This window comes from Falco punctatus, assembly GCF_963210335.1.
Source record: "Falco punctatus genome assembly, chromosome: 10".
In the NCBI taxonomy this organism is placed as follows: Eukaryota; Metazoa; Chordata; class Aves; order Falconiformes; family Falconidae; genus Falco; species Falco punctatus.
The window spans coordinates 14,362,946-14,378,976 of NC_137590.1; the positions used below are offsets into that span (position 1 = coordinate 14,362,946).

General features: G+C 41.6%; 1 protein-coding gene across 2 annotated transcripts in view; it reads right to left on the bottom strand.

The window, feature by feature from the left end:
* NKAIN4 (sodium/potassium transporting ATPase interacting 4) overlaps positions 1 to 16,031 on the bottom strand; it is a 63,443-nt gene that overhangs the window by 2,701 nt on the left and 44,711 nt on the right. The window contains exons 4-6 of one of the 2 annotated variants that reach the window (XM_080403983.1): positions 15,288 to 15,485; positions 7,000 to 7,060; positions 3,834 to 3,918 (exon numbers count right to left, since the gene is read on the bottom strand). In XM_080403983.1, coding sequence (XP_080260109.1) covers positions 3,834 to 3,918; positions 7,000 to 7,060; positions 15,288 to 15,485 — 344 coding nt within the window. The remainder of the gene's footprint in view (positions 1 to 3,833; positions 3,919 to 6,999; positions 7,061 to 15,287; positions 15,486 to 16,031) is intronic. The other variant, XM_080403984.1, reaches the window with a different exon arrangement.

The following is a 16,031-nucleotide window of genomic DNA, read 5'->3' on the forward strand; positions in this document are numbered from 1 at the left end:
AAACGACTGAATGGATGCAGCAGGTGTGCTGATGATCATGATGATCTGGGCCTCCTCCTGTTTGTCCTGCAGGTACTGAAGGGTACTTGCAGAGAACAGCTTTAGTCAGAAACTTCAGAGCTGTCTTGGTTAACCCTTCCACGGTTACCAGTGCAAGAATGCTTTCTTGCCTCAAATTATGAGAATTCTGTTACTACAAGTGAACAAGAAGAAAAGCAAGCCAGAGCTGATGTCCCATCCTGCGCAGCCTAAGAGGAGACAGTGGTGCAAGCAGGTGTGGCCTGAGTTTGAGCTTTAGCTAAGGGAGAGGTATGAGCTCAGCCTTTCCTTCTTCTGAAAATTCATTGGAAAAATTCTCTTTTGGCCTCAGGAGAATAACTTTGGTTTTCAATAAGTGATTTAAAGTCCTTTGGTTAAGTTCTTTGACCCAGAAACTCATGCACTGAAGACTTCAACATATTTTCTGTCAAGATTCTTTAATATATTATTATTAAATAACTAGTGCAGTGCCTTGATTAGTAAGCAGCAGTGAGATTAAGGGTAATTCTATTACACAGTAAAACTTCTGGAACAATGTTTTCACGATAAATTGAGTCTCTTTTACTTAAGCTTGTGACTTGAAATAGTTCCTATCACAACCAATGTGCTCCCCCAGTCAATGAAATGTAGGACAGAAGCAGTTGTGGAACCTGAAATAGAAATAACTATGTATAGAATATCATTGTTGCTGTGTGAGTGTTGGAGGTGCTAATTAAGATGAAGCACAATTAAATCATGCCTTTGTAAGCAACAGTACGAATCTCTTGGTTGACTTATGTTGTTGTTGGCTTTAAAAAAACCCCAAACAACTAACCACAAACACACCTGATTTGATAATCTGTGAGGTTTTCCACTAACTGGAAACTTGCACCTGAAGCCAAGGAGGTCAGTAGATTACCATGATAAAGATGGGAGATAACTGGATTATGGTCAGGAAGTACCTATTATCAGTAGTAATTTGGGGATAGTATTTGGAATAGTTTCCTTCTAGTAGGAGGCAAAGGTGTTTAAGAACTCCTTTCAGTGCAGTGGATGGAAGCTGAAGGTCAGAAATGGGGTATACATTTTGAATTCTGAATTTAGCAGCTGATAGCCACTGAAGTAGGCTGCCACGGAGTACAGCGTTTTCTATTTAATATATTTGAACTATGACAGCATATTTAGAAGTTATCCAATTCATAGGCTGTGTGCTTGATACAGAGGTTGTGGGGGTTGGTCTTGGACTTAAGCTATGCCCATTGGCCTAGGTCAACATCATTGTTCTGTGGGGTCTTTAGATCTGTGAAAATTCGTAAATTTGCAGAGATGAAGAAGAGAGACTAGGGAAAAAATGCAAGCCAGGACAAGGGAAGGGGCACATTGGGAGGAGAGGAAAGAGTTTGATCTCATCAGAAAAGGATAGATAAAACTAGAGTAAATAGGATAATTCCATTAGGGAATGAAGAAAAGTGATCCTGTTAAAGAGCTGTGGCAAATGGGGAAGTGCATTATCAGGAGAACTGCTGACAGTAGGGTGATGCTAAAACAAAAGTTCATGGTTGCCGATACTCCAAGTCAGTAGTTGTAGAACAGGTTTGGGTTTGTTCAGCGTTTCCTTTAACAAAAAGTTACAACTAGAAAGCCCATGTTCCTGACCCCTAGCTGTTGTATAAATTTGAACTTGAAAGAAGTTAGATGTATTTTTTGTTTTGCATCTTCTTGAGCAGGATGTAAAAAAAGAAAATGCCTTCAGTCATCGTGAAATGATTTTCACATCAGTACAAGGGCATTGGCACTGAGTCCCCCAGACTGCAAAACTCCCTGCCACCATTAGTTGAGAATCAAGTATCCATTTCTCCTCTTACTCCCATTCATACACGTGGAAGAAAGGCAATAGCTAGGCTGAAATAAATAAACAAAAATTGCTATTTGGTGGCTGCTGTGAAATTTATAGAGGGTCACCTTATCTACTGCTCAGCAGCTGTTTTCACCTCCTGTTAGCCAGAAAGAAATATTATATTGTGTTGGCAGAAGCTATCAATAGATAAGTGATAGTTTGAAGAATGGGACTGAAGAACAACAAAATTATCTGTGTACTTCAGTAGTAGCTTACCATCTTACTGAGACCCTTGTAAGAAAGTTTTACACTACTAGCTTCTGTTCATGTTACTGTCTCCCCATGAAGGAAACTTCATTTATAAGCACTAGCTTCTTTCACAGACAGAATTTGTCATTTTTAGAAAAAAAGCAGCTCAAACGCCTTACAGCAAAAGAGTGATGTTTCTTCAGCACTGAAGCAGTTTCTTCAGTAAGCTAGTAAATCAGGGAGCTGCTTAAAGCTCCACAGCTTCTGCAGACTATGGAAAACTCCATCCCTCTATGACAAAATGAGAGGGAAATCAATATTTAATCTCTTGTAGCATCCCTTCTAATAATGCTATAGAACCCCCAAAGTTACAGGGAATTTTAACTGCTTTGCAAAAATTACTTTTCCTGTTCTTGTGTACAGTGACAAAGTAGGTAGTAAGTCTGTACTACATTAGAGGGGCACATCTATATATCTATTTGTGGGCAGTTTTTCTTTCCTCAGCCCCACTTTTCTCCCCCATCCTCACATCTTTCTTTTTGGCAGGGCTGTCTAGTAATGTTATTCCCCAAAAAACAGCCTCCTTTAGCAGCTGCTTTAAAAAATGTCTGCATGTTGAACTGCTGCCTTGCAGCTTGATTTAAAGAGTATCAAAAATTCAGATCTTATTGCTGCTTTAAACAGATAATACTGGCCTTTGTGTTTGAGAATCTCATTAAGAACCAACTTTTAAGTGGACAGTGTGAAAGTGCGATCTTGTGCCTTTAGCAGCGGGGAGGGATTATCAGAGGGCAGAAGCTGGAATTCAACAATGGATCTCTATTAGTGGTATGAGAGGAGCTGCTGTGGACAACTCCTCTTTCTGCTCCATCTCTCAGCTGAACTCTTGGGCTACTCTACACATAGAAGCTTCTGTTCTTGTAGACAACAGAATTTAAAAAAAAAAAAAAAAGAAACCTTAGGAACAAACTTGTGCCATTCTGCATACAAACCATCTAATGCTCATTTTAATTTAATTCACTGGTATGTTAGCTTTGTACCTGACAAGTTCCCTAGAAGTACAAACAGATATAAGGAGACCCTGTTCCCAAGACAGAGTCAGATTTTGTGGTGTTACCATGAGAATATTATTGGAAGATGACAGAGGGCCAGTGATCATAATTGCAGTGATGTATGGGTCAGAGTTCAGTTATGACTGTCTGTCCACAGAGCTAAGATACAGGTTAAATAACTAGATGTGGCATAAATTTTACCCCACTTAAAGATATTTCATTGAGGCTCTGCCTGACAGACCACAATTTAACCTCGAGAGCAGGAACCATATTCTGCTATTGCTATGGCTTATGCTCAGCATCCACTGAGGCCAACTCTTCCATTCTCACAGCTCCTGCTTGGGCACCATTCACTGCTGAAAAGCCTCTCTTTGCTTTCTTCAAGGAAAAGGCATCCGGTAGTTTGTTTACAATAACATCCTGTAGCTGGCCGCTCTGCTACCCATCGAGCACCACTGCCATAAGCTGAATATGGCAACACCCGCTTCACCCTGGCAACCTGGGGCTCAGCAGGGGCAGTTTCACCCCTTCTGTTATCCACTTGTTCACTCCTTCCATGCCTGAAAAGCCTGCTGGAGAAATCAACGTGCATGGAGGAAGAAACCCCAAACCTGTGGCACCCTTGAGCCATTAAACTGAGGCATGCATAGCCTCTTAGCACAGGAGATGATACTTACAGGTATGTCTGCTTGAACAAAAGGTTGGTGGGTTTTTCATTGACATGGTAGAGAGGAAATGGATCAAATCCACCAATGAAATCAACTGAAAAAAAATCAGAACTAAAATAAACAAACAAACATGGCCAAAATGTTGAAAGGAAATTAAAGAAAAAGTTGGTGCATGTCATGGCATAACATAAAAATCAGTGAGAGAACAGAAAAATGATTTTTCAGGTAGGGATTACCTGGTGGAAATGCCTGTCTGTACAGACCTCTTTCTGGGATCTCCTGGGATGGGCAAATGTGCCAAAGAGGAGATTCAGCTAACATAGGACTTAAAGCAGAGCTGACAAGAGACTCCAGAAAAATGAGAGGGCCTCCCTCAGCCTCCTTGGATCTTGCCACCATGCTGTGACTTCACATGAGAACTGAGCTAACAAAGCCTCTGCCATTCAGCGATGTGCTGAAGGAAGGAAGCTGGGGAATGACTCATGACTGAATGCCAGCAGAGAAGTTGGCAGCACAGCAGTCCCCGTGAAGGTTATATAGTGAAGTGGGAATTTTCTTGCCCCACTTGTCTTTTCTGCAAGACAGACAACAGTGGCTTTAGAAAAGTGCAAATACCTCATTATCTTTGGCTCTGATATTTTTCACATCCCCTCTGCCAACTCAATTTCTTTTAATTGTATACAAACAAGAACAATGCTTCCCTTCTCTAGTATTCACATAAGGGCAATGTAACTAAACAAGGAAAGTTTTAAATAACAATTCCCTTAGTAACCATAGAAGAATTTTCCAAGTCTCTCTTAGCTCCCCTGAAATTAGGCCAAGTCTATATTACTGAGCTGGCCAGCATAGCCAGGGCAGCAGGGGTATGATGTGGTGTGATTTGTGACTGACCTAGCAGGCCTTGCAAAACCCTGTGAAACAGATCCAGCTTAGGCCGCTTTTTGGTGCCAAGTTAGTGCATTTTCTTTGGAAGTGTGAAAGCCATCCTGTCCAAATGCCATTTGAAAATAACTGGACAGTCTTATTAACTATATAAATGCCTGTTTATTTTTCTTTCCTGAAGGTGGCACTATTATTTTAAATTTTAGGTAAAGAGTTGGTATTTTTTAGTGAACAGACAACAGAAAAAAATATTTACTAAATATATTGGAAGTGGTAAAACCCCCAGTTCTTAGAATATGTTTAGAAACTCAAGGACAATGTATTCTCACAAATTCCATCTTGACGGGTAGCTTTATGCTGATACTGTGATTTTGAAACAACTGTCAGTAAATAGGTAAAAATCTGTAGAGGTTTGAAGTTAATGGGGGGATAATTCCCAGTAGTTCCAGTGAGACTTGACCTTTTCTCAGCCACTTTTGAAACTTTTTGAGTTTAAGTATTTAAAATCAAGAGAGTCCGCAGTTTTAAAAGGCAGGTACTAACCCTATTACCTCAGTTGTGGAATGTCTAAAGTAGAAAACCTTAAAGAATTGCAATTTTCAGTAACAATCTAGGACAAAAGTCCTAACTTCTGAGCACCCAACCATGGAAGCACTGAAATTCCAGGTCACTTAAAAATCTTAACTGTGATTCATTGTTGCAATATATTACAGTGCATTAGCACATCTAAAATATTCTTGCCCACAATTCAGCTTTAGTAGATCCCTACTGCTGTATTTTCTCATGAAAATCACGTTAGCATGAGCTTCCTGATTAATGTGCCTCAGCACTTATAATTACTTCATGCTGCATATCAAAGTAACATTTAAAGGAAACCACAAATAGAAGAGAAAATTAAAACGCAGCTCAAATTTATTCGGGTCACTGGAAGGATCTACCACTGTGAGTGTGAAATATTGATGGTTTGTCACTGTTAATTATTCAAGCTGGCATTTTAACTCCAAGCTGGGAAACTGGAATTTGTTAGTGGAAAAAAAATACATATCCTGAAATTAACAGCTCTGCATTTCTAGATAACACTTCCTTCCATGTGGTTGCCTCTCCTTACAGATCCCTCCTATAAAAATGAGCTCTGTCAAGTTACTACTTTACAATATTCAGAACTCTAGCTATTTGGCTAATGAAAGAGCTATAGGGTAATTTAAAAAAAATTCACTTGTAATGTAGCACCTTTAATAAGTACACTGCTAAGCTCTAAAGAAATGATCAATAAAGCCAGCAGAATGAGTTCAGCCACACAAGAAGGAACAGAAAAACATGGGGACAAGTCAGATAAGCAACGCATCTCATCTCGCTCCTGTGAAACCAAAATTCTTCACGTACTTTTGAATATTCAGTTCAAAGCAGTTGTTTTTCAGCTGCTCTTTAAAACCACAGAGCTACTTGCACAAACCTAGTGAATGTCTTACAGAAGTGATACTTGGATATGAAGCCTTTGGATCAGATCCTTACCTGCAGTAAACTGGCCTAGACCCAACACATTGCCCAAAGAAATCAGACTTCACATTTATTTGACTCCTATGCATTCATTCTTTTGTTTGTAAAAGTATTGGTCTCAAAGGGAGTTTTAGAAGTGCAAAGTAATCCAGGATCAGGTTATGGATATCTGCATAGATCCTACAGGCCCAAGTGATCCCTCTGAGTCTTTGCTCTTCTCTGACATGTCCTAGTGACTGCCTGACACTTTTAAGAGATTTGTATACCAAACACAATGGAGTCAGCTCATTCCTCCTCCTCAAATACAGTACTGCCTTTGCTTTTAAATTAAGTGGTCAGGTTGGTCCTTGGCAAGGAATCTCATGCTCTGCTTCATCCTCAGCTTGTGGCATATGATCCTCAGCAGGTGGCCTGCTTGAGTGCTGGGCTGTATTCTTTGTTGTAGGTACTCTTAATTACAATGGTAATCTTTCAGTAACATTATTCTTAAGCTATATAAGCTTAAGAGCACAAGAAGCTGCCCAGTTTCTGTAAAGCTTAGGCTGAACAAGAAGCCAAACACAAGCTTTTCTGTGCTGAAAGCATAGCAGAATTACAGCATCTAACACGTAGTGACATGGGGGGAAAAAACTTCACAGTAAAAATAGTTGATCTTTGAGAGGTAGGTACTGCCATATCACGTGGATGCTGAGATGGAAAGAAGCCTGATGGCAACTCAGTCCTGACAGACAAATATCTAAGAGAGAAATATAATTCAGTAAAACCTTTGCCAAGGGATCTGTTGATAAATACTTACAGCTGTCTTCTTCTTCTGTAAAAACACTAACAACGTAACAGGCGTAGACAAAGCCCACCAGCTGGAAAATAGAGAGAATAAATCATTTTAGCATCAGTCTTGTGAGACTGGTCAAAACCCACTTGGCACAACTTCAGCAGCCAATATTTACTCTCAGTTTGGCAGCATTACTGCAATGGTGAAGCCAAGTCATATTTGCTGTAAGGCACGGGGTGCAGGTGTAAGCTTAAGGGAAGACACTGCTGGAAGTACTGCTGGAAGATACTAAACAAAGCTCAAAACTAAAAACTTGCAAGGTCCATCCTCATCTGCAGAGCAGTAGCCTGCTGTTGTTAAAATGATTGGCGAGAACATGGGCTGGCTTTGTTGACACTGAAACTAGCAATGCTATGTTTACTCTCTGTAAGAGGTGATAGGGGTGCAGGAGAGTGCCTTATGTAGCGTTTTTAGACAGATGGCTAGGTACAGGACAGACCCACAGGGGTAGGTTTTATTAACAGAGGCCCAGGGACAGGAGCTGATCAACTCCGTATTCCTGTCATAAGAGTTGTGCAAGGGAAGAGAAAGAAAGAAGTGCAGGAGCTACCAACAAGGTGTGTGTAGTTTTTATGCAGCTGAGACAGAATCTTAGTTAACCAGAAAAATGGTGATGTCCTGGCAACAATGTTCAGAGACACTGAAGTCTTTAGTAACTTAGGCTTGGAGATCAAAAATAATTGGAAAGAAATCCCAGCCTTAGTATAGCTCTATGATTTCTAAGGTTCTTTCTGTCTTTGGAGAGTGAACATTTCTTTGTGGACTAATCAAGCATTGGGCCTGCAAAGTAAATGGGTCAGAGGATGGTGAGAAACAGAATGATAGCAATGGGCTTAATTCAAAAATTGCATAGGTTAGCAGTAAATTGCCAACTCCACGGAACCAGATAGAAGGAAGGAAGGAAGAGTAAAATAATAGGGTGCCTCTCAAATAACAGCCATCCTGGCGTGGTGCGGCCCTTGCGTCAACCTGTTGGTCAGAGTAGTCTTTAGAGCAGAATACTAGAGTAAACATTTAAAAAGCAATTTAAAGTAGCTGGGTGGGTCTGTCCTTAGTTGATAGTTCATAGAAGCTCCAAAGTATCAGAACTGTCTCAATTCAGTTTCAGTAGCAAGTTGTTACTCAGCCTGAATTAAAGAAACAAACTGCTGGTACTACAGGAGTTAAGCATTCTAGATCCTGCAGGGTTTTGCTTTGCCTTCTCCCTGTTAATCAAATATCTTCTCCATCCTTCATTTTACATCTTTATATAACACCCCACTTAGCAAGCTCTTGGCTGACAGTAACTCTATTAGTAAAGTTATTGTGAGACATAATTGTTTTCCACTGTGAACTCAATTCTTTTGAACAAGAGTTAGAATGTAACTTACAGTGACCCACTCTAAGGGAAGACAGAATGATGCATGGTAGGGCTTGAAAAATAGAGTCCATTCATTTTTAATATGACAGAAAAATACATCACCCCAGAAAACAAAAGGCAAGATAATGAGATTTTTACTGGGGAGTTATAAGGCATTTGTGATTTCTCCAGCTCTCCCTGACAACACAGGCCTTGTTGGAAGGAAATGGAATGTTTTTGTAGCATCACTAAACCTTGTATTTCCTTTACAATTTTCTGTAATGGTCTGCACAACAAGCCAGCTCTCTCCCTTCCTCTTGGATGAGCCTTATGGAAGCGTGTTCCAGTACCTCAAAGGAGGAGAGGTAGCTCTATGGACTCACTCATTCCCCTGCTGCGCATTTTTGAAACCAAGGCTGCGTCATAAGTTTATATGAAGTACAGTGGACATCATGAAGGAAAAAAAAATAAAATATCCTTCTGGGTGTGATGCAATGGCCAATCTGATTTTACCTGCTTTTAGAATGCAGTCTTAAAATGGCCAGCGTGATTTTTTTAAAGGACTATAGTCAGAGTCCAAAATCTTTGATGCTGCCTTCCCCCACGGACTATGCTACCCTAGGCTGTTTGCTTGGAGGGGAAAACCATTAAATGAAGTATCAAAAAACAAAAGGAAAAAAAATAGAAGAGCAAATGTAAGAAGAAATGGAAGAGATGGAAGAAGAGGAATGTGAATATGCATAGGTTCAACTTGTTGCTTTACATTCTGGAACGAGCATTGGTTTGGTCTAAATAGGGAATTTAACCAGTACCAAGTCAGGGCTGAATTTATAGCCCAGCAGCTAACTGGGCTAACTATGCATAGACTGTAGAAATGATCCTTATGCATGGCCAATGCAAAGCACAATTCCACCTGCAAAGAGCACCAGCTGCCTTGAGCTGAGTAAAACCACGAGTGGAACCATTGCTTTTTAAAGGCAGATGGGGAAAAAAAAAAAAAAAAAAAAAAAAAAAAGAAGAAGAACAAAACAAAGAGAAATCAGTAATCAGAGATTTTTCTCCTTTCCTGTCGCTTGCCCTGTGCTCCCAGAGGAGGTTTTCGGTTCCCCTCGGGGGCGGGGGGCGCGGCCCGGGACCCGGGCGCTGGCCGTGGTGCTGACGGCGCCCCCACGCTGCCGCCCGCAGGCTTGGCTGCGACATCACCAATTAGCGCTCATTAGCAGTACCCCGGTAGCTAACGCCGTTAGCACTGATCGGTGCTCTTGGAAAAACTGCTCCAGCTTGAAGGTGCCCCAGCATTCCACGAGGTGTCTGACCACCCGCCTGCACGCCCCAGTCTCCAATGTAGGCGCGTTTGCGCTCACCCTGGGATCAAATTAGGAGTGTGATCATACATACTCTTTGTACTTGCTCTAGCATTTGTATAGCTTGGCTATCCAGCCTCTTACATTTTACAGGTATAAGGTCAAATCATACCATTTACATACACACAAATATCCAAGTAGGAAAGGCATCTTGAGTGTATGCCCTCATTCCAAGGAAGCTCTAGGAAGGTTTTTCTTTCCCCAGATTTTCCGTCATGCCTCAGAGTAGGAACTTTGGCTTAACAGCCATGCAAATTGGCAGCTCTAAATGCATTCACTGTTATTATAATCTATAATAACACTGTTAGTATACTCTAACATGTACACACAAACCTTATGTGATATCTGTGTCAGGGAACTCCTGGTAGTATTAACAATTAAGATTACTTACACTGCCCAGTTTATGGGCAGAGTGCATGAATGATTATCAGCTAATACAGTTACAGGGAACCTGTTAAACCTCTCAAATCGTTCACAGTTCAGAAGCACCAAGCAAGCAGTAAGATTGACTTGGGAAGTTTGTTTTGCACAGAAATTAATGCCTCATAACCCTCAACCATCATTCCTCTCACCCAGCAAGTTTTTGCTTTTATGACTAAGGTGAACTTTTGCATTCAGAAAAACAAACAAACCAATCAAAAGCTAGTGAATTAAGTGAACTTCCCTAAATCTCTAGTTCCAGCTCCACTGGAGTGCAGGGTTTTCTTTTTTATTTCTTGTATATCCTGGCTTTGTTTGAAAATTACCTGCTTACTGTTGAAAATTTACTTTTTATTGACTTCATAATCCATTCCTTCTTTACATGATTTTCATCAATAAAAAATTGTATGTTTAATGGCACTTCTTAGTCAAAGAAGCTTTGCTAGTCTTTTGACCTGGCCAGAACAGGAGAGTTTCAGTGGCAAGGGTGGGAGAGATGCACAGTGTAAACATGAATTGCATTTTTATATGGTCTGACTAAAACTGTAATTAAACATATCACCTCAGGGATTAAATGAACTCCTGGGACTCCCCCTGCCTCACCTTCTGCTTGAATTATGAACGAAATATAGCTACAGGGGAGAAATGCCACTCCTTATTGTCCAGTCCTCTTCACTGGAAGAGTCTGCTAGATTGTGCAATAAGCAGACTCCAAGAGACACCAGTGGTTTCCTTCTAACTGCATCCTTGATTAAGATATGTCAAGCCCCCAAACATCACAAAGTTTTGCAGCAATGAACAGAACAGAAAGCTTCACAAAGGCCAAGAATTTGGAAGCGATTTCACTCTTGCTCAAAGTGCCATCTTGGTTTCTGATTTCAATACAAAAGAAGGTTTTGAGCTCTACTGTCCCAGGGAAATAACAGTAATTCTTAGATCTTTGCAAATCATGTAGGAGAAGTGGAAGAGGAGGGAAACTGTCAGTGATGTAAAATGACACTAAGCTATTGCTTTAATTCCCCAAAGAATGTTCTTGGGCTTTAGCCTCTGCTGGTGTTTCTCTACTTGTTCTGCAAGTGCAGTACGCGCTTCCTCTAGGCTGCAGAAGTATCCAATTAAGCTTTTATTAGGAACACATGTTGTGGGCAGGTGTGTTTAGTCAGCCTGTCAGACAGCCTGGGAACACACATGCTGCAGAACAAAAGAGGGTGGAGCTGGGATGTCCCAAGCATTCTACAGGCAAATAAATAGAGCAGGAAAAACCAGAAAGAGACAAGTGTGCCCAAAGGGAATGATGAAAATGTAAGTCTGTACATCCCTCTGCCCTTCAGTCATCTGAAGTCAGTTTTTTAATAGTGGGTTGAAAAATGTTCATAAAACAGCAGCATTGAACTAAAGTGCTGGAGCCAGAAAGACTGAATTACAGCAAGATCTTCAGAAAGGGACCAGCTGGCTGGAAGTATACAAAATGCGTGAAGGATGGGAGGGCAGATTTTAGGAGGTGTTACTGTTGCTTGTGTAAGACCTTAGCTTTAGTCTACATCTGTCCTCGTGAAAAGTCTGGGCTCTTCAATTCCTCTCTCAATAGAAAAACTTGCCATTGTTTTTCCACCACGGAGAATATATGCAGTCTCCTCCTTCAGGGCAGAAGTATTCTAGGTTTCACTTCTAATCAGACCTAATGAAGCGTGTATGCTCTCATCAATGCAAAAGGGGGAAAACGAAGAGCGCTCTGCTGCAAGAAAGCCAACAGGCAGCTTGTGAAAGAGCTGTTGTGACCAGATAGCCAGAAAGAGGCAATCAAAATCCTTTGATTCCTTGACCTTCTTTACTCTTTGGATGCAATTATGACCACTGAAAATCTAACTTCTGCCAACAGCAAAGCATCTCTTGCGCGTTGCTTCTCACATAACATCTGCTGTCAAGGCTTGCATTGCTGCCTTCCTGGGAACCTTCCAACCTGTCAGTTTGAGTGAAAACAGCAGACAGGCAGGCAACGAGTTCTCTCGGTTGGGCAGACATTTCCAATTTCCATTCCATTCAATGGAGCCTCAGGAAAAGCCTAACCCTCCCCACTCCCAGATCTACCATATGGACAGCCCAGAGCTATGCCAGGTATTTCAGAACCAGAAATCACTTTTCTCCCTGCTGGCTGGCAAGCTGGGGAGACGCAGGATGAATCCGTGCTAAGATAAAAACAAAACAGATTTCTTTTCCTGACAAACTGGTTGCTCTTGCATTTCCCAGTTGGGTTGGTAGGATTAGTTTTGCAGTGACATTTCTATACCAGTATAGGCTCTAAGATGTTACAATGGGCATTTTCCTCCAACATGTTCTGTGCTAAAGCACCGAGAAATATTTTCATACTGGGCCCTACAGCTACTCGTATCATGCCTGGTGACTGATATGCCCAAGTTTGATCGCATTCCAGATTAAAGGAGTTGCTTTGCCTTCAAGGAGTACAGACAAGCTGTGAGCAAAAGCAGACTGAGACCTTATGTATCTTCAAATGTATGCCCAGGAGCAGGATAATATAGTCAGCAGGAGTCAAGATGACAGGCAACACTGTGCTCACCATATGGGTTCAGGTTTGCTTTCCCTCTCCTTTGGCATGCAAGATTGAATTCAGTGAGCCTTACCCCAAGTACACAATATGGTGCACTACAGCTTCTCAATAGTCTCAAGGAACTGGTATTTCTAGAAAAGAACCAAAATGTCCACAGCTGGGTACTGCATCGTTAAAGACTATAGATTTCACACTACCGTATCTGGAACAAAAAAACCCCAGAATACACACACACACACCCCGCAACCCACAACTTCTAAAATTCATTAGGCAAAGCAAAAAAAGCTACAGAGAGCACAATTTTGCCTGCCCCTTGCTCTTCTTAACAGGGAATGGACTATTCCTCTCTCAAGTGTGCAGCAGACAAGGAGGAAACTAAGTTGTGTTCCTTGCTGCATCCCCTGAGCCTTCAAGTTCCTAGTCATGTTTTCTGTACTATTGATCTGGTCTCCGTGCCTGTCTGCAGCACGGTACCTGCCAGGCGCTCTGGGAAGGACAGCAGCCCATAATAAAATCTGCCTTAAAAGGAGATAAAGAGAACAGAAAGAGATACTGGCAGGTATCAAAGAGTTTGACCCTCAGAAACTGAAAAGGGAGAGAACTGGCTGACGGTTTTCACACAAGGTCTGAGTGGGAAAGTGAAAAGGCTTGCTTTCTGCCTTACCTCAGCAAAGCAGAGAGGAAAAGCTCTATTTCTGCCACGACATGACAATTATGTGAGCATTTCAGAACTGGCCTGAGTTACAGGCCTGGGGCTTCAATACTCTACCCTTATTACAGGAGAAGTAGAAATTTTGTTCACTCTCCATAGCTCAGCCCATATGGCTTTCTTGTATGCAAGTATTTCAGCCTCATTTCCAGGGTTTAGGATTCAAAAATCCACTGCAACTTAAATCTCAGGAAGGAGGAGAGAGAAAATATTTACCTAAATCCTATTTTATCTTATAGTTCCCGCCTTTATCTCCCCATCTGGCCCTTTGTGGTGTTTTGCAGATGCACAGAGAATATTGTCATGTGCCTCTGGGAAGAAGCAGAGGAGAAAACGCTCCCAGAGACACAGACTCCTATATATCAGTGCGATCACAGCTCAGGGCCATGTGCCTAAGTTAGTAAGCTGCCATAAAACAAAGGTCTATTCCAAACAAACTCAGGACCATTTGTTGGCTGAACCTGTAGCCTGTGGCCCAGGGGCTTGTGCCCACTCAGGCATTTTGGAAGGATGCTAACAGTGACATACTTCTGCACTTTAAAAGTCTGAGATATTCTGACTTCAAAGTTTGCCAGTTGCTTCACTAAACTCAGGAACAGCACCAGCTCAGCAGCAGCAACCCTGTTCCAGCTAAAACCCTTTATAAAAGACAACAGGGTCTATTTTTCTGGACATATAGGTTTGTCTTTCTCATAGACATGCATCGAAACAACTCTCAGGACAGTTTAATGCAGATCATTTTCCCTGAAGGAGAACTAACCAAATATTAACAGCCAGCACACACGCCAGGGAGTCCAGCCAACTCGGCAAACAGGAGCTTCTCTGTCTGCCTCTTTTTTGTGACATGGCAAGAGCAGGGCCTGAGTCTTCCCCCCCCTGCAGTTCACTGGGTCACGCAGATCATCCCAGCTAATAGGAAATGCAGAATCAAGACAGTGGAAAGTTGTCTCAAAACCGTGCAGAGAAGTAATTGGCACTCCAGAACCTTGGAATTTCTCTATTTGTTATCCTTTAAAATCTAATAAGGGCAAGTTACCTTCTTTTTTAAGCCAAAACTGAGTGCTGAAATGTGAACATTTCACCAGTCCACGTCCGTTTGTACCTAAAGCCATTAACCACATAGTAACAAACCAAAGCAGATTAGAAAGATGCAGGCTGCTAACTCTAATGCAGCTACAAAATGCAAGAATGCCAATGAAGTAAGGAGGACAATGGACATTTTGTTTCAGTTAATTTCACAGACAAGTGAGAAACAATTAATCAACAGTGAACATTAAGGGCATTGAATTACTGCAGAGTACTTTAAAAAGCCAGTGGAAGACTCCAGTGAGGAAAGAGTTGATGAAAACATATAGTGCATATATCTTAAGTGTCAGCAGAAAGAAAATATGCTGCTTTCTGCTTCCTTAAAGCTTCTTTTATTTTCTGGATATAAGGATCTTCTCCCTTTAATTTCTTCACAACAAATGTGCACATATGTGCTCCAGCACCCATCACGAAGTCATGTATATTAAGAGAAATCCTCCTTCAGAAGGGTCTCTGTCCTTGTCAAAACATGGATTTCTACACCCCAACAGGGACGCAGAATGATTTGTTATTGTACAGTTGCACATGATGCATTACCTCAGGCAAAAGTTTGCTGGTATTCATTTCCAATTCTTTCAAGCAATATTGTTCATAAGAGAACAGGAGAGCAAACAAACAAAAAAACAGTCACAGAGGCTTTTGCAATCAGATGATACAAACTGGGGTGGGAAACAGAGGCCAGCCTCTGTGCCCGAAAAAAAACTAAACCCAAAACCCAGCATCTCCTCAAGAATCACTACCCTGTGGTGCTCTCAGCAACGCACTTACTGCGATCAGAATCTGGAAGGAGCTGTGCATGACCTCGATGTACCGATACTCCAGAGCACAGCCTATCACAGAGATGTAGGAATGGCTGTCCAGCCCCTTGATGCCAGACATTGAAGCCTCCTTCCTTACACAGCCAGGACCATTTTCACTCCACCACGATTGGTGCCGGGAGATGTTGAACGTCAAGAGTTCACTGTCCTAAAGAGAAAAGTTGCAAAGAAAATTCCATTTACTGTAATGTTGGACATGCTGTCAGATAGAGATCACATTAAGTAATGGAAAACCTAAAGTCTGACATCCCCACCCTCAGAAAATGGTAGTGCAGATCAAGACATGTTGGCTTTATATTCCTTATCCTTATTAAAAAGTATTTCACAGGCAGGCTTCTGTGGTGGGAGCCACTTCTGAGGCAGTTTTGCAGGATTGCAACAAACCTATTGCACCATCGTGTAGTATATTTTGGAAGTAGGTCTGGGCAGCTTTTAAATTAGAAAGACAGTTTCTAGGCTGCAGACCCAAGAACACTCTGCTAGAAGGTTCTTCTCTGGGTGCAGGAACCACAAGTTTTGGGCTTGGGAGGATTAACCTTGCAAAACTAGAAGAAAAAGGTAAACAAGGCAGCACTTAGCATCCTGTCACAGAATCACGTGCTATGGGTGTGCTCTTTCCAGCGCAGGCATCAACACATAGAACTGAAAAACATGAACCTCATAACCCCAAAGTGAGTTTCAAAACCCAACAGAT